This window comes from Indicator indicator, chromosome 14, assembly GCF_027791375.1.
Source record: "Indicator indicator isolate 239-I01 chromosome 14, UM_Iind_1.1, whole genome shotgun sequence".
Taxonomy (NCBI): domain Eukaryota; kingdom Metazoa; phylum Chordata; class Aves; order Piciformes; family Indicatoridae; genus Indicator; species Indicator indicator.
The window spans coordinates 18,298,712-18,317,026 of NC_072023.1; the positions used below are offsets into that span (position 1 = coordinate 18,298,712).

Below are 18,315 nucleotides of genomic sequence, written 5' to 3' on the forward strand. Positions count from 1 at the left end.
TCAGAGGATCGTGTACTCTGTCATTAAACTGTGCACATCCACACCAGCAATATCAGCATAGAGCTCAGGCACCACCAGCTCAGGCACCTGCAGCACTGCGTGGTCATTGCTGGTCTTGACAGCTGTCTGTAAGGCCTGGATCAGTTCTGTTGGAGAAGGCCTCTTAGTTGCATTCCACTGCCAGCAGGACTTCATGATGCTGTACCTGCCAGATGGAGAAGTAGAGAAGCACTGGGAACAAGAAGCATCGAGCAAAAGTTATACTACAGTTAACTCACATTTAAAGGAATCTCCTCTTTTTCTGATTCGTAAAAAGTTCTTTCAATGACCCTTTGAAATCTGCAACCACATCAGAACGTGTAGGGACAAAGGTGTGCAGGCCCAGGGTGTCAATCTGAGTATGGAAAGGGACTCTTTGGTATTCCAGTATTACAGAAGGAAAAGACCTTTTGGGCCACCAACATGACCAAGGGACTGGAGCACCTCTCCTGTGAAGACAGGCTGAAAGAGTTGGGGCTGTTCAGCCTGGAGAAGAGAAGGCTCCAGGGAGACCTTAGAGCAGCCTGCCAGTACCTGAAGGGGACTACAAGAAAGCTGGGGAAAGACATTTGACAAGGGCTTGGAGTGATAGGGTGAGAAATTGGAATGATTTGAAGTTTGAGGAGGGCAGATTGAGACTGGAGATTAGGAAGAAATTCTTTCCAGTGAGGGTGGTGAGACACTGGAAGAGGTTGCCCAAGGAGGCTGTGGATGCCCCTTCCCTGGAGGTGTTCAAGGCCAGGCTGGATGAGGTCTTGAGCAACCTGGGCTGGCAGAATGTGTCTCTACCTATGGCAAGGGGAGTTGGAACTGTATGATCTTCAAGGTCCCTTCCAACCCAAACTATTCTATGAATCTATGAATCTCCTATAAGATGCAGGTTTCATGTCTCTTTTCCATTTAGCTCTGCAGATCTCAAGTTCAACTCTCCCTAATGCAAGTGACTTACATGGTTTGCTGGCAGTTTGAAGGCTGCTTCATAATGTTCTGTCTCTGCAGGTAATGCAAAATGTCAGATGGTGGCACCTCAGGATATGGTGGAGCACCTGGAAGAGCAAAAGGAATACCAGTATAAACCCCAGCAGTGTCTGTGTCAGAACATCTTTCTTCCTTAGCAAAATCCATTTGCTTCCTCACACAATTCACACTGACAGAGCCTAAAAGGAATTGCCACCACTTAGCAGGTTGTTAGAAACCAGGATGCTGATCTACATGGCCCAACATTATCTTGAGATTTTGGGTCTTCTTAATTTGCTGCTTCTTTATGTATTTGGTTTTTTATTATCATGAAATCTTCTTACCTAATGTAATCATTTCATACAGCAGGATTCCAAAAGACCATCTGCAAGAGAAGAAAACAAAGCAAGCTGAAGTTTCCGTTCCAGGTACCCAGCTGGCTTCAGTACCGCAAACAACTCAGCATGACTGCAGAAATGAGAAGAAAAGAGATGAGCTACAAGGAGGAGCGTTAGGCTGAGATGAGGTGTGCCTCACTGTGAACCTCAGGAGGTGACAGCACGGAGTGGCAGGGGTTGGAAGGGACCTCTGGAGATCACCTAGTCCAACTGCCCTGATAAAGCAGGGTCACCCAGAGCAAGTTGCATGGGAATGTGTCCAAGTAGGTTTTGAAAGTCTCCAGAGAAGGAGCCTCCACAACTTCCCTGGGCAGCCTGCTGCAGTGCTCTGGCACCTCCACAGTAAACAAGCTCTTCCTACATTGCAGTGAAAGCTCCTGTGTTCTACTCTGCTCCTTGGTCTATCACTGGGCACCACTGAGCAGGGCCCAGCCCCATCCTCATGACCTCCACCCTTTAGATGCTGATCAGCATTGAGAAGATGCCCTCTCAGTCTGCTATTCTTCAGGTTCAAAAGCCCCAGGTTTCTCACCTCTCCTCATTAAAGAGGTGCTCCAGACCCCTCAGCATCTTTTTGGCCCTCCACTGGCCTCTCTCCCTGCCTCTCTTGAACTGGGGAGCCCAGAACCAGACAAAATACTCCAGGTGTGGCCTCACCAGTAGAGGGGGAGGAGGACGTCCCTTGACCTGCTGGCCACACTCTTCTTAATGTCCCCCAGAAGACCATTGGCCTTCTTGGCCATAAAGGCACATTACTGGCTCCTGCTGAACTTGCTGTTCACCAGCATTCCCAGGTCCTTCTCCAAAGCTGCTTTGCACCAAGTTAGGGGATGAGTGCAAGAGATAGTGACTATCAGACAGATGAAAGTCTAGTGCAATGAAGTCATACATGTCTGCCTTGATGCTGGGGGGTTTCTTCAGGAGCTTCTCTGGTGCCTGCCACTTGACTGGCACAATCTGTGTGACTGAGTGGGCACCATACTTGTGAGTTTCATAGGCCAGACCTAAACCACAGAGCTTGGCAGTGAAGTTGTGATGAAGGAGGACATTCCTGGCAGCAACGTCGCCATGGAACAACTTCTTCCGTTCAAGGTAAGCCTGGAAAGTTGTAAAAGAAAAAGACCTTGAGAATTTTAAAGGGAATGTTTAAATTAAAACTGGTATGATTGAAATGGAGCTGATTTAAATTTCCACTTGGACTCTACCTGTCCACACCATGGAACAGAGGTGCAGGCTCACCAAAATGACACAAGCATCCTTGGCTCAGTTTTACCAAAGCACATTCTCAGTGCCTAGGCCAAGAGGCCACCACACAGGCTTGTGTGGTAACCTAGCAAGAAGGAAATCCAGTAGGGAGCAGACTTACCAGAGCTGCTGCAACCTGCTGTCCAACCTCATACACTTGCCTCTCAGTGAGGTCACAGGGGATACCATCCATGGGCATTACATCCTAGAAACAAGAGAGCAGACTGCTGTGGTGAGACCCCACCTGCACACAGAAGGAGAACTCATAGAATCCTAGAATAGTTTGGGTTGGAAGGGATCTCCAAAGCTCATCCAGTCCAACCCCCCTGTGGCCAGCAGGGACATCCTCCACTAGATCTGCTTGCTCAGAGCCTTGTCAAGCCTGACCTTTAGTATACCCAGGGATGGGGCCTAGGTACCCCAGCCTAAGTGCAGGCCTTTACACTTTGCCTTATTGAATCTCATGAGATTCTCCTCAGCCCACCTCTCCAGCCTGTCCAGCTCCCTCTGGATGGCACTCATCTTTCAATCTTGTGTAGAACTTCTCTGGGAGATGGAATTTGTTTAGACTGATAGAGAGGGTTGCATGGAGGGATTAAAAGAATCATCTGTGACTTATGGATTATATGTAGCTAAGGGAGTTCAGAAGATGTTATATCATCACATCTTTTGACTTACCTTCCGACACGTCCATAGGAACGTCAACAGGTCACCAAGGGACACATCTTCCAAGACCATATAAAATGGGAGCTGGTCTACACAGCATCCAACCAATTCAACCAGGTTCTCATGATGGCCAAGATTTTGATGGAATTTAATCCTTCCCAGGAAATCCTTTACTTCCTGGGGACAAGCCTGGCCTGAAAGAACAGAAAACCCTAAACCAAACAAAACGAACCCCAAAAAAAAAGCCCACAACCACAACAACAAAACCCAAATGGAGACAGCAAAGAACTGTGTGAACAGCTTAAAATCAACATGAACTCAGATAAATTCTTGGCTTTCAGCCTGGGATCACTGGCAGAACTTTGGGTTCTTTGATCATGGGTTGGTCTAGAAGACACCAGGCCTGCTAGATACAGCTGGGGTTAACTTGTCTCAGAGAGGAAAAAGGATCCCGGGACCAAAATTAGCAGGGCTCTCAGGAAGAGCTTTAAACTAGATTGGAAGGGGGATGGAGACCTGAAGGCAGAGAAGGAAGAAATCAGGCTTGCCTGTGATAAGCAGAGGATTGACTCACTGGGGGCTCTTGAGGCAGTAGAAGCCAGTAAGGAAGCTCCTATGGAATACCTCAAGGGAGCTCTGCTAGGATAGTGCTGCAGCCACTGCCCAGCTGGAGCCTCTGCATGCAGCATGGGCAACAAACAGGAGGAGCTGGAAGCTACTCTGCAGCTAGTAGCCATCACTGAGACTTGGTGATACTGAACACAACTTGTTCTTGCTCAACAATGACCCCAGAGTTCTGCCCAGCATCCTGTCTCCGTACCAAAGTGGATCCTGGCCATGTGCCGTACCTCGTAAGGCTTTCAGTACCACACTCTTGGTCTTGCCAGGGTTCCCAGTTTCCAGCTGTGCCCTGTAGATGCTCCCATAGTGGCCGTCTTTTATCAGCTGCAGGCTGCCTGCTGACAGCTTCTCTCGTGGTATCTCCAGGTCTTTCAGAGCCCAGGATGCAGAACTCAGCAGGGCCTCCACAGATGTCTCACTCAGCTGGATATAGTGGCTCTCTGTGGAGCTGGATTCCTGCTGATCCTTGGTATTCACTGACAAAAGCAAATACCCATGAAGCCAGACAGAAGAACCCTTGCCTTAGGTGGCTATACCCATCCTTCTGTCCTCTTTAATTTTTCATAGAACCAGAGAATCCTTTCTGCTGGAAAAGCCTTTTAAGATCAAGTCCAACCATTCCCTAACTCATCCAAGCTCAACCACATTCCTCAGCACCATGTCTCTGCCTCTTTTAAATATCTCCAGGGAAATAACTGCTCCATACTGGTTGGATATCAGGGCACAGTAAGGACTTCTTAATATATCTTACTTCTTCTGACCCTTGAAGAGGAAAAGGAATTTATCAACCCCTCTATTTCATGGAAAGGCAGAATGAGTCTGGAGATCTCTAACATATTTCACTCTGGGAACTTTCTAGGTAAGTTGCATTTGTACCTAATTCCCATGTCCTGAAGCAATGACCTTTCCCTTTTGTTAGCAGCTACCAGTTGTTATGAAAGTGCCATGCACAGGATGTTCCCACAAAGGCCTTATCTTGGTTCTCAATTATTTCCCCTAACATAAGCTGGAGAGATGCTTTCCTCTACCAAACCAAAATCAGTTCAGAACCAGGTTTTCACTTCCACACAGCAATATGTGGAGTCTGAAGAGCAGAGCTTGTGAGAAGCAGCTGAGGGAACTGGGGTTGTTTAGTCTGGAAAGGAAGAGGCTGAGGGGAGACCTCATTTGTCTCTACAACTCCCTGAAAGGAGGTTGGAGAAAAGTAGTGGTCAGTCTCTTCTCAACAAGTGATAGGATAAGAGGAAGAGGCCTCAAGTTGCACCAGGGGAGGTTTAGGTTGGATATTAGAAGAAACTTGTTCAGTGAAAGGGTTCTCAAACACTGGCACAGGCTGCCCAAGGAGGTGATTGAATCTCCATGCCTGGAGGTGTTTAAAAGAGGCAGAGATGTGGTGCTGAGGGACGTGGTTTAGTACCAGCCTTGGCAGAATTAGAGAATGGTTGGACTGGAAGAGCTTAAAGGTCTTTTCCAAACAAAATGATTCTATGATTCTGTCAGTCTCTGTTCTATCTCCTGTTGTCTACACAGGGAGTGGGAAACAGCAGTTTAAAATTAAATTTCTTAAATGACAGTATAGAAAATGGATTAAGTGGGTGTGATCTTCATTAAAATGACTGCCATTCATGATCACTCCACTGAACCCCTCCTTGCAGGAACCTGTGAGGGGCTGTCACACAAATCCACTTTGCAGCTCTCCAGTACTTGAAGGGAGCCTACAAGAAAGCTGAGGAGGGGCATTTGACAGGGGCTTCTCATGAGAGGAAACGAGGCAATGGCTTTAAGCTTGAGGAGGGCAGATTGAGACTGGAGATCAGGAAGAAATCTTTTAGAGTGAGGGTGGTGAGACACTGGAACAGGTGGTCCAGGGAGGTTGTGGATTCCCCTTCCCTGGAGGTGTTCAAGGCCAGGTTGGATAAGGCCTTGAGCAACCTGGGCTAGTGGAAGGTGTTCTTGTCCATGGCAGGGGGGTTGGAACTATATGTTCTTCAAGGTCCTTTCCAACCTAAACCATTCTGTGACTCTAAATTTCCTCAGATCCATCAGTACCAGAGATCCTGCTCCCACTACTGCAAGTTGGGTACACCAGTGTGCTCAATCTTTCTAGGGTTCACCCTACTGCTGAATACCACTCAGGCTCTTCAGAAGTGCTCTTGCTTGGCTGTCACTGAAGCAATGGCCAAATGGGACTAAATTCTGGTCACTGGAACCTGAAACTCTGGCTGAAAATCATTTACCTGGGTGTCCAGGTGATGCTGATTGCTGCTGCTTTGCTCTCAAGCCTCGGCAGTGGAGCCAAAGGATGACAGTTAGCAGGATGACAAAAAACCCCACCAGGAGAACTGGGACAACGATCACTTCAGTCTGATATTCACGCACAACTGGCCACAGGAAGAGAAAATAGGAAACCAAGGAATGAACAGCACTGCCTGCTGCACATTGCTCCTGTCTAACAAAGCAGTAATAACTCATTTCAGCAGCTTCCCACCCCAAAAGCAGCTGCATCCACCCTCTGCTCTTTGGAACAGCAACTCAGCACTGGTAGGGCTGTGTTTCAAAGGTGCTGAGTGTCTACACTGCATGGAACCACTGGGACTTCCACATTCATTCATGGTGCTTTAATACAGAGGCTACGAGCTGTAGCTATGTGAGAACAGAACCAGCCCTGGCAGAGGGACAGCACAGAGATGGGAGCTGGATATTGCTCTGCCATCACAAATGGCATAGCATAGGTTGGACATCAGGAAGAAGTTCTGCAGAACTTCTACAAGAGTGGTGAAATACTGGAACAGGCTGCCCAGGAATGCTGTTGAGGCCCTGTCCCTGAAGACATTCAAAATCAGACTGTACATGGCCCTGGGCAGCCTGAACTAGTGGGAGGTGTCCCTGCCGACTGCAGGGGGTTGGACAAGATGACATTTGAGGGTCCCTTCCAAGCCAGTGCAATCTGTGAGGCTGTGAAGGAAACTGTGAATCTTACCACAGAGCTTGTCATTGCTGCTGCATTCCAGTAGCATGCGTGTGAATCGTTTCACATCCCCTGCCATCTTCAGTTACAACCAAGTGGGTCTCCAGCCTTTGTCTTCTGCACAGACACGAAGAATACTAATGACATTTGTTAGAAAAATAGATCATGTATGACACAAGAAGTAAGCTGAATATGGAGCCTTCCATCCCTTAAGATCAGTGGTTGCATGAAGAAGCAGTGCTGGGCATTGAAAGAGTCCAGCCCAGAGCCACAAAGCTGCTGAGCTCTGTGTCATCTCCCTGCTGAGCAAAGGCTGAGGGAGCTGGGGCTCTTTAGCTTGGAGCAGAGGAGCCTGAGGGCTGACCTCAGTCATGTTGATCAAGATGTGAAGGGCAGTGTGGGGAGGATGGAGCCAGGCTCTGCTCAGGGATGTCCAATGACAGCACAAGGGGCAATGGGTGCAAGCTGGAGCAGAGGAGGTTCCTTGTAGCAGAGGTGTTCCTGCCACCAGATCATCTTCATGACCTCCTCTGGACCCTCTCCATCAGGTCCATGTATCTCCTGTGTTGAGGGCTCCAGAGCTGGACACAGCACTGCAGGTGAGGTCTCCCCAGAGCAGAGCAGAGGCAGAATCCCCTCTCTCCATCTCTGGCCATGCTGCTTTTGATGCAGCCCAGGCTGCCATTGGCCTTCTGGGCTGCAAGTGCCCATTGCTGGCTCATGTCCAGCTCCTCATCCACCAGCAGCCCAAAGTCCTTCTCTGCAGGGCTGCTCTCAATCTCATCATCCCCCAGCCTGGACTGACATCTCAACTTAAGTCCACACAGTATCATTTAAAACATTTTATAGGCATGGAGTTTTTTTATCTTGTAAGTTCTGCCTTTGCTTTCAGCTATGAGTTCATGGCAATTAACCCCAATGGTTAACGATAAGTGATATCATTTTGATTGATACTGATATGGGTGATGGATGAAACTTTAGACAGTGAAATTGTGCTTCATCAGCTGTACAACAGAGACATCAGAAAGAGGAAAATGGGATGTATCTGCACTTGGAGATGTCATAAAAAGTCATAAAATAATTTCAGTTAGTCCTTTAAGATTGAGCCCAACCATTCTCTAACTTCCTCAAGGCTGGTGCTAAACCTTGTCCCTCAGCACCACATCTCTGCCTCTTTTATGTGCCTCCAGGCATGGGAATTCAATGACCTCCCTGGGGAGCCTATTCCAGTCTTTGAAAACTCTTTCTTGAACTTTCAAGAAGTTTCTTCTAATATCCAATCTAAACCTCCCATGGTGCAACTTGAGGTCATTTCCTCTTGTCCTGTCACTTCTTACTAGGGATAAGAGACCAACACCCATCTGGCTCCAACCTCCTTTCAGGGAGTTGTGGAGAGCCAGAAAGACTTCCCTCAGCCTCCTTTTCTTCAGACTAAACAAACGCAGTTCCCTCAGCTGCTCCTCACCAGACCCCTCTACGAGACCTCTCCTCCAGACCCTTCACCAGTTTGTTGCCCTTTTCTGCACCTGCTCCAGCCCCTCAATGTCCTTCCTGTAGTGGTAGGCCCTAAAACTGAGCACAGTCCTCAAGGTGTGGCCCTGCTCCTGCTGGTCATGCCATTGCTGATCCAGGGCAGGATGCTGGTGGCCTTCTTAGCTACCTGGGCACACCTTGGCTCATCTTCAGCCAGCTGTTGACCAACACCCCCAGGTATTTCTCTGCTGGGCAGCTTTCCAGTCACTCTGTCCCCAAAGTCTGTAGCATTGCATGGGGTTGTTGTGACCCAAGTGCAGGACCCAGCTCTTGGCCTTCTTTGATCTCATAGAATTGGTCTCATCCCATTGATCCAGGCTGTTCAGGTCCCTCTGCAGAGCCTTCCTACACTGAAGCAGATCCACACTCCCTCCCAGCTCAGTGTCATCTACAAACTTACTGAGGGTGCCTTGATCCCCCCAAATCAATCCCCGTCTGGCTTGGTTACTAAGATCAGTTCCCACCATCAGTACAAATGTACACAAGCTTGAGTACTGATGAGCTATCCTGTCTAAAGAGCAAGCCAATGAAATGAATTGAATGGGATAAAAACAAAGGCTCAGATTCATTTTGTGTTTTTATCAGACTATTTAAACTGTGCTACAAGCTGCAGTTATTTCTTCAGACTTCCTGGTCTGCATTAACTGCTCACCACCTTGTTATGAAAACGTTCTTCTGTGTGTTTTTTATGCACTGGTGAGGACCAGCTGTGATGTGACTAGAGGCACAGAAAGAACAGCTGAGTAGTATCTTCAGCATTCAGCCTGGCTGATAAAAACCAAAATACTTCAACCATGACACCTCACAGTAGCAGAACCATACTCTCAAGCTTTCCCAGTCACCTTTTCTCTAGTGCTTTTATTGTTTTCCTTCTTTGATCACGGCCCCCATCAAGGCTTAGGCAACTGTTCTGCACAAGCACACTGCCCTGGCTGTGCAGCTGAAAGGGAGCAGAGCTTCCAGGGCACTGCAGAAGCCAAAATGGCAGTGAAACCATGCTGCAGGGGCTCAGGACAGACAAGCACTTGTGGATACTAAACATAAGAGAAGACGACGAAAAGCAGCATGGAAAAGCAAATGGCAAAAGAAACATTTCTTCTCCTGCAATATCTGCTGTTTCACCAAGAGCAGTGTCCAAAACAAACAGAGAACAAGTCCCACAGGTTTTGAGCTCAACAACTTGATGCCATAAGAACACAGATGTCTGCAAAAAGGTAAATATTTCTTAGATTCCATATCCTGCCTCTTCTGCCTTCAGAAGCCCTCAGGGACTATCTCCAACAGCCTGTCAGACCATGACATCTTTGCAAGATTCTTCCTGGCTCATCAAGTCATCTCATCTCCCATGATACTGCACCTGTGGGTTACCAAGCACCAACCCCAATGCTGCAGATGAGGAAATTCTGACCAGTTAACCCAGGTCATAACATACTGGAGCCACCTCACTTCTGTCCGAGCAAGAGTTACCGATAATACTCTGGGCCTTGCTGTCCTGGCTGTTCCAATGTCTCCGCTATGACATGCTGCCTGTGGTGGGGAGGTTGGAGCAGATGATCTCTGAGGTCCCCTCCAACCTGAGCCATTCTAGGATTCTATGACTCTATGAAACCTAGGCTAGCTGCTGCTGAAGGATAGTAAAGGGATGAAAGAAAATTTAGGCTGACTGCTTCTGAAGTCAGCAAATGATGAGGTCCGTGCTGCTCTGTGAGCAGGTGAATTACTTTGGGCAAACCAGAATCCTTTTCAAGGGAGCAGGAAAAAAAAACCTGGCAAAGTCAGCAGTCACTGCTGCATTGAGAAATGAGTCAGGAGGACTCTGCACTGCTGCTGACAAGATTAGTCCAAAATGGCACCATATCAGTGGAGATAAGCAAGTTCTCATGGTGCTGAGTTTTGCTTCATCTCACATAAAATAATTCATTTGTGCAGCGTGAGGAAATACAGCAGACTCTGCTTCCATAAATGTACAGCCACAAGGAAAAGGAGCTGAAGATGTTGAAGGCAGTGGAAGATCTCCCTGCTGAGGAAAGACTGAAGGAGCTGGGGCTCCAGCTTGGAGCAGAGGAGCCTGAGGGCTGACCTCATTCATGGTTATCAGATGTGAAGGGCAGTGTGGGAAGGATGGAGCCAGGCTCTGCTCAGGGATGTCCAATGATAGGACAAGGGGCAGTGGGTGCAAGCTGGAGCAGAGGAGGTTCCATGGGAACAGAAAGAGAAAGTTTTTCCCTGTGAGGGTGCCAGAGCCCTGGAGCAGGCTGCCCAGAGAGGTTGTGGAGTCTCCTTCTCTGGAGACATTGCAAACCCACCTGGATGTGTTCCTGTGTGACCTGCCCTAGGTGATGCTGTTCTGGCAGGGGGGTTGGACTGGATGATCTTTGGAGGTCCCTTCCACCCCCTAGCATTCTGTGATTCTGTGTGATTCTGAAGCTCTGTACACAACTTCAGGGTCACAGTTTCCAAACTTTTGGATGTTTCTTGGTGAATATCACATGGATTTGGTTTATAATTTAAGCAGCAGCTCATGTGCATACACACACAGAGACTCATGCAAAGAGATACATACAGACAAAAATCAAGGTAGCTGCACCACTTTGGTTTACAGTTAGCCTCCTTAAAATCAAGCAACAGTGATGGAAGTCAGATGCTAATTAGTTCTGAATCCAGCCCTAGGCATGTATTACTTAACCTAGGCATGTATTACTTAACCACAGAGTGGAGGTATTTGCACACACCTGCATAGCATCCCCCACGTTGTTTCAGAGACTAACTTGGTAAGAAACTTATTCCCTTTGTTCCTGTTTCAAATGTGCCTAGAAGTGATTTCATTTAAATCAATCTGCATGCAGAGACATCTCTTTATTTTTGCTCCTCAGACACTCCCCCACCCCATCATGATCATGGAGATTTATGGCTACCACTAACTTCAGTACAAGCAGCAAACACACGCACAGGTGTTTCTCTGTACATATACAGGCATGCAGACTTCACAGCACAGCAATGCCCTAGTTTGGGGCACAGTTATATTAATTAAAGTCTTTTAACAAAATAAATCTTCACAGGCTAATCTCTCAGCAGTGCTTTCTCTCACTTACCTGAGTTGCACCACTTCTCTTGCCCTGCGGTAGTCTGTTCCTGAAGCTTGCCTGCTGCAGGTTCCCAGTTTGTCTGAGGCCGCTTCTGATAAGGCCTTGTGTGGTTGCAATCTCTATGGTTAAGTTCTTCCTCGCTGATTTTCCTCCCCCAGACCTGCCCAGTTACAATTCCTTACTCCTCAAGGTCTTCTCAGCTGTCTCCCCAGGGCGATCGGTTGAGCGTGGGTCCCAGCAGGTGAGGTGACAGGTCAGCACACACTTGTAAAACGGGTCTGCCTGGCTTCCACACACCAGCTGCTCTCCTGCTGCTGACAGAAACAAGGCAAGAGCAAAGAGTCACTCCTCGGGCGGGGACCCAGACTGGAATTTGAAAGGCAGGCAAACATAGATGGAGAGGGATAGGCTAACGTCACAAACAGAGATCACACACTTCAGATTACAGGCTCATACTCAGAAAAAAAACCGGGTTCTTGGGACAGAAAATCTATCAGACTTGCAAGAGCCCAGAGGCTAAGTAAGCTTTCTGTCAGGAACATGATCTGAAGTGAAAAGAGAGGGAAAAGATTAATAATACCAACAGGCAGCAGCAGCACAGGCTGATTTCACCTGCTTTGCTCACTTGCATCCCTCCTGCTTGGGCTGTCCTTGCACTCTGCCAGCATTTTCCAGCCCTGCCATCAATTCTCCCCTGCCCTTTCTTGCCACAAGTCCAGCCTGGAGCTCTCACATAGCCCTGCCAATGACCTTCACTTGCAAATTCCCTTCAAAATCCCTCTGGAGCTCCCCAGCTAGTTTGGGCAATGCTCTTCAAGTTGCTCTGTGATTAATTCCTGCTATGATGGCTTTGGGGTCAGTGTTGTGCTCTGCTGGTACCCTCAGTGGCTGCACAGCATGACCTTCAGGGCACTTCAGTTCCCAGCTTTTCAGTTCTGGAGCCTTCCTTCCTGCCCAAGCCATGTATGAGAGTCCCAGCTGCTGGCCTGCCCTCCTCTGTCACCACAAAATCTTGTGTTAAAGAGTTTCAGATTCCTGGCTCCTGGTTAACTGAGTCTTTACAAGGTAATTTGCTCACCTGCTTCATAGAGTGAAGGCACTTGTGTTATAAGAGGAAGCAACATGAGACCTATCCTTGAGAGACAAAGTTCATTTCACAGCCAACAAGGCATGGCAAGTGGCTTGGGGAAGATGTGGAAGATGACCTGATCTCTGCAAACTCTTTGAGTAAAACTTACCCACTCCTGTTAACACTTTGTTGCTGCACAGATTATATTGCGGTGAGAAAGTGTTACTAGTGGTGGAGGCAATGGCTCTAGATACTGAAACACAGTAGTTAATTTCTCTGTAAGAAGGACTGCACCTCACTATATTTCTATACCCTAAACTTCTCTCTGGGACTGTTCTTCCAGCTGTCATTTTCTGTGCAGGTGTACAAAATGGTGAAAGCCAGGACTAGTTTCTTCCATTGCTTGATCTCTCCACAGAGACTGGCAGGAGTGAAACAGCATTGGTGAAACTGCTCTATGATGTGGACTTCTATCCCCTGAGAAACCAGAAGAGACAGATCACAGAATCACAGAATGATGGGGGTTGGAAGAGACCTCTGAAGATCTAGTCCAACCCCCCTGCTAAGAGCAGGTTCACTGAGAGCAGGTTGCACAGGAATGCATCCAGGTGGGTTTTAAGCATCTCCAGAGAAGGAGATTCCATGAAAGAGAGTCCACAACCTCTCTGGGCAGCCTGCTCCAGTGCTCCAAGTCCTTCTCTTCCAGACTGCTCTAAAGCCACTCCTCCTCCAGCCTGGATTTGTGCTTGGGATTGCCCTGACCCAGGTGCAGGACCTTTCACCTGGCCTTGTTGAACTTGATGAGGTTGGCTTGGTCCCACCTCTCCAGCCTGTCCAAGTCCCTCTGGATGGATCCCTTCCCTCCAGTTTGTCAACCACAGCACACAGCTTGGTGTCATCACAGACTTGCTGAGGGTACCTCAATCCCACATCACTGACAAAGACCTGTACACCTATTGTCTACCCTCTAACACATTGCTGTGTCCTACTTACAGTACAGAGTAAAGCACAAATAAACTCAAACATGCTGAAACAAGACATGCTCCTGTCTGCCAGTGTCACTGGCAGTGGCACACTTATTACAATGTAGCAGCAAGGTGGTCACTAAGCTATTGGAATTCCAGCCATAAACATAGAGTATCTGCTGCCCAGGTTTCCACAGAGTAATGAGGCACCAGTAGACCAAAAATCCACCTCCTAACCACATATACACATGTGGACAGCAGGGAGGCAGCATCCTGGAGGCAGCTTAAAGGCACAGAATTTAGGAGCTGGGGTTACCTAAGAAATGGTGGTGCCACCTCAAACTGACAATCTATCAGCTTACTTCTACACCTCAGGGCTGGCAGTGCAAGTGCCTAGGGAAAACGAAAGACTCTAACAACATAAATTAGCTTTTGCTCAACTCCTTTTGGATCTCTGTAAAACCCTTACACAACACGATTCTCTATGCTAAATTACACAGTGTTCATGAGCGAGTAATTACTTTTGTTTGGAAGCTGGATAACCATCTTCACTGGAAGGGTCCTCAAAGACTGAAACAAGCTCCCCGGGGTGATGGCTGAATCCCCATGCCTGGAACTGTTTAAAAGTGGCAGATATGGTACTGAGGGATACAGCTTAACACCAGCCTTGGTAGAGGTAGAGACCTTAAGGGTCTTTTCCAACCAGAAGTGATTCTATGAAAATGCTAACATAATCACTTAAAAACAAGCCTGAGCTTGTGTGGTTGAGAAAAGAGAAGAGACAGGACAAATCTTTTAATGTTTGGACATTGATCTGGAATGGGACACTATTTGGTGTGTGAGCAGAGAAAGGAGACAATTCTCACTCTATTACCACCAGGTAATTCCTACTATCAGCAAACTCTTGCCAAGCTTTGAGTCTTGCTGCTTTTCAGAGATACCTAACCCTTCTCTGCAAACACCTCTGTTTTTATCCTAGATTGATGGAAGCGTTTGGGTCGGAAGGGACCCTACCTTCAAGACCACCCCCTGCATAGACTGGGGACACCTGCACTAGGTCACATTGCCCCATTCAACCCTGGGGGCCGTACATGCCGGCAGGGCACAGCCAGCGGGGGCATAGGCAGGGCCAAGCGGTTACCTCCTGTCGTCCAGCCTCCGGGGAAGGTAAGGGACCAGATGTTGTCCAGCAGGCCCGGCCTGCCCTACAGCCCGGGGAGCGCTGGCCTGACTGGCTGAAGGGACAGCCACGGCCCAGGGCCGCCTGCCGGTGCCCTCGCAGGAGGGAGATGGCGAGGTACAGTACGGACGCAGAGCCGGGCTGCGGGCGAACCGCCGCCTCTTCCCTGCCCGTCCTTCGGCCGCGTACCTCCTCACCCGAGCGCCTGCTCGCCTCACACAGAATGAATCCCAGCTGGGGCCCTTGCGGCCGGAGCGGGACGTTAGGACTGCGCGGGGGTCTCTTTGGCGCCCCCTTGCGGCCCGCTGCAATCCCTCGGGCCCGGGAGGCAGGAAGCGAGCAGGCCCCTGCAGGTCCGGGGACTGGCATGGGCGAGCGCCGCCAGCCACCGCCCTGCTGGGCGGCAGGGCAGGCTGGTGGGCGGGAACGGGAGGAGGGCCGTGCCCTCGGGAGGGAGCGAGCCGCGGCCTGACGGGTGGTTTTACAGACCCGCAGGGCGGTTCCCCCAGCGGCCTTCGGCTTAGGCCGGCTCAGTGGGCCCTCAGCATGGCTGGTCGGTATCAAGGGTTCGCATTTTTTTTAATTGCATACATTTGGCCTCCAAATCTCTATTGTTGCCCCGAGCAAATGTAACTACCTACAACTTAAGGGAAGGTTCGTAAATCATAAGCAGTTAGCTACTTACGTAGTGACAGAACTTAGCCTACGTCGTTACCCTGCGGTAGCGAGTGTGAAACGCCAGATGCAAGTGGGAAAGTCTTTGCACCTCACCGAGGAACGGCCCCGGGGTGGAGTACCTGCGAGAAAAGCTTGAGGAAAATGAACAGGAGGGTAGATAAAAATGCTCTAATTCAGCGTTTGGCAACAGTGGTCTTTGTTATTGCTGATACAAAAATCTTTGGCACAAACACAGCATATTGGAGTGGAATTCCTTTTGCCTAAAGTGATTTCAAAATGCATTGAAATCCATTGAAAGTACAGCAGCCAGATGGTGATGACCAGGAACTTCAAGGTCATATTCTTAATGAGTTCACATGTAAATTACATATTTATGTAAATACTTTGTTTGTTTTGCATTTGCAATGTTAATTTATCTCAGCTGTGATTAACTCTCTTCCAAGGAAAATTCCTGGTTTCCTTGTAAGATGACTGAGTCAGAACTTCAGGAAGGAAACTCTGATAACATGGTAAAGATCATGGAGAACTTGAACAGGGATTTAGAAAAACTGCTGGAGGAAATAGAAAACCTAACAGGTACTTCCCCTTCTTAGTCACGATAGGTTTGTCTACTAGAGTGAAGACATGGAAGATTTATTATTTGTAGCTGTTGCTGTAATCTTCCACAGATCTATGCTGCAACCTCCTTTATCCTACTCTTTCCTCACCTAACACAAGCCTCGTGACTGCTCTGAAGAGAGGATTTGTTGTATCATTTATACTTTAAACAGTCTGTGTTGAACCTTTCTTTTTGATGACCTGTTTTATTGTCATTTTGTAGGTCAAGTGTCTATCTTGCTTTTGTAATTTACATCAGCATACTTCCAGGCTGAAGTATTTTTGAGACCTTTATAAAAGATACTGAACAGTGTTTTTATATTATCTTGTTGCTGTGGGCAGTTTCCACTTCAGTTTACAGCAAGCCTTTTCTGACATAAGATCTGAACTGATGATGATTCCTGTCCTTTATTGAATGAGTTTTTATTTAGCCAAAATGTCTGGCTTAGAAAAGTATTCATTTGGTTTGTAGTGCAGGCAACCTGGATGGCATATGACATGGTGGTCATACGTACCAACCCAGACCTGGCCAGCTCCATGAGGTGTTTGGAAGATGCCTTCCTGAGGTGCAAAGAAGAGGTAGAGAAGAAATATCAAGAGGTGCTAAACGAATCTAAAGGCAAAAAGAAGGAATAAATTGAGTATGTACATCCATGGAAAAAAAAAATCATTGTAGTCTTCTTGTTTCCCAGGGGTGGAGGTTTCACCTTGCCAAGAACTACTGATGTGTGTACATCTCTGGGAGTATTAATTAATGAGATTACATATGTATATTTATATTGGTAAAAGCAGCGTGGCTCTGTTATGCTCCTCAGTGTGTGTACACACAATTTACATGCCTGCTGGAAGGTAACACACACTCCCTTGTCAATAGACATGGAATTCTTCGATACTTGAAGAAATGGAAGAAGGGAACAAGGGGACAGGCGCAGGGGACAGGTGCACCAGCACCTGCCTTCCAAGGAAAACCAAAGAATTACCCTATTTTCCCAAATGTAAACCAAGTGAAACTCTAGTTTGAAGTGAGATTGCCACCTTAGGTGTTCAGTTACAGAACTGTATTATTCAGGTGGGTCATCTGTGGTTGTTTAATTTTGTAACTATTCCTTTGGCTTGCTTTTGCCCAGGTTGTTCTTCTCAAACCCTGTGAGGAGAGCATGCCTCATTGCAGATCTATTTACCACTAGAGCCTGTGCTGTGTGTGCTGCAGAACTCAGATTAACCACATTAGCAAACCTGCTTTTCTCCTTTATGTGCTCCTACTGTACAATATTAAAGAAAAAGGAAATGAACCTCCCACTTTTCTTTTGTAGTCAAGATGTGAATTAAGAGCATCACTTTGAATGTTTCAGCTGAACTGAAAGTCAGAACAAGTTTTGAGAAGGATCTTCCGCTTCATTTCTTCTTCACTAGAAAGCAAGTACCAGGTAGCTATTGAGAACCTGTCCATCTCCTCTGAAGATGCCTTTAATGATTTAAATCACAGCTGTCAAAGGTTTTCTAATTTTCATACTGTATCTTACCTTGAAACTGGTTGGTCTTGATTCACAGACAATGTTTATCCCACTGAGGTGAAAATTATCACAGAATGGTAGGGGTTGGAAGGGACCTCCAGAGATTATCCAGTCCAACCCCTCTGCCAGAGCAGCAACACCTAGGGCAGGTCACACAGGAACACATCCAAGCAGGTTTTGAAAGATTCCAGAGGAGACTGCACAACCCCTCTGTGCAGCCTGCACCAGGGCTCTGGCACCCTCACAGTGAAAAAGTTTCTCCTTATGTTCCTGTAGAACCTCCAATGCTCCTTGTCTTGTCACTGGACTTCACTGAGCAGAGCCTGGCTCCATCCTCCTGCCACTGCCCTTCACATCTCTATAAACATGAATGAGGTCACCCCTCAGCTGAAGAGCACCAGAACAGTTCCATGATTCTCTGATCTAACAGTGGTGAGCATTAGGAGAAGATGCTATGGGAGAGAACAGAGGGCTGGGAGAACAGGACTCTGCTTGGGAAACCTGGCTGGCTGAAGAGCATCCTTGCTCCTCAAGAGATTCTTCCTTCTGTGAAGAGAGCCAGAGGAGAAGTATGCAGTGTGTAGTGCTTGGGAAGGCTATACAGCAAGACAGCTATACATTGCCTTTCCTCCTAAAACAATCTGTGTTTGTTTTAGTTGGTTGGTTCACCACCCTCCCTCCCCCACCCCCCTGCACTCCCCCCTCCAGTTCTTACACTAAAAATAAGCCTGTGGGGACTGGGAGTTTTGCTTCATCCATTTCACCATCCAGCACATCTCAGCCCAGCTGAATGCTTCAG

At 47.8% G+C, this 18,315-nt stretch overlaps 2 protein-coding genes across 2 annotated transcripts; one reads left to right on the forward strand and one right to left on the reverse strand.

Annotated features, from left to right (window-relative positions):
- On the reverse strand, window positions 1-6,973 carry STYK1 (serine/threonine/tyrosine kinase 1). Its single transcript, XM_054386895.1, has 9 exons — window positions 6,907-6,973; window positions 6,164-6,307; window positions 4,154-4,402; window positions 3,318-3,499; window positions 2,761-2,844; window positions 2,284-2,492; window positions 1,341-1,381; window positions 989-1,085; window positions 1-205 (listed from the first exon to the last, which is right to left on the reverse strand). The coding sequence occupies exons 1-9, from the start codon at window positions 6,971-6,973 to the stop codon at window positions 1-3; spliced, it is 1,278 nt and encodes a 425-aa protein (XP_054242870.1).
- An 8,899-nt stretch (window positions 6,974-15,872) lies between these two features.
- SYCE3 (synaptonemal complex central element protein 3) lies at window positions 15,873-16,638 on the forward strand. Its single transcript, XM_054387039.1, has 2 exons — window positions 15,873-15,981; window positions 16,475-16,638. The coding sequence occupies exons 1-2, from the start codon at window positions 15,873-15,875 to the stop codon at window positions 16,636-16,638; spliced, it is 273 nt and encodes a 90-aa protein (XP_054243014.1).
- Window positions 16,639-18,315: the final 1,677 nt, after the last annotated feature.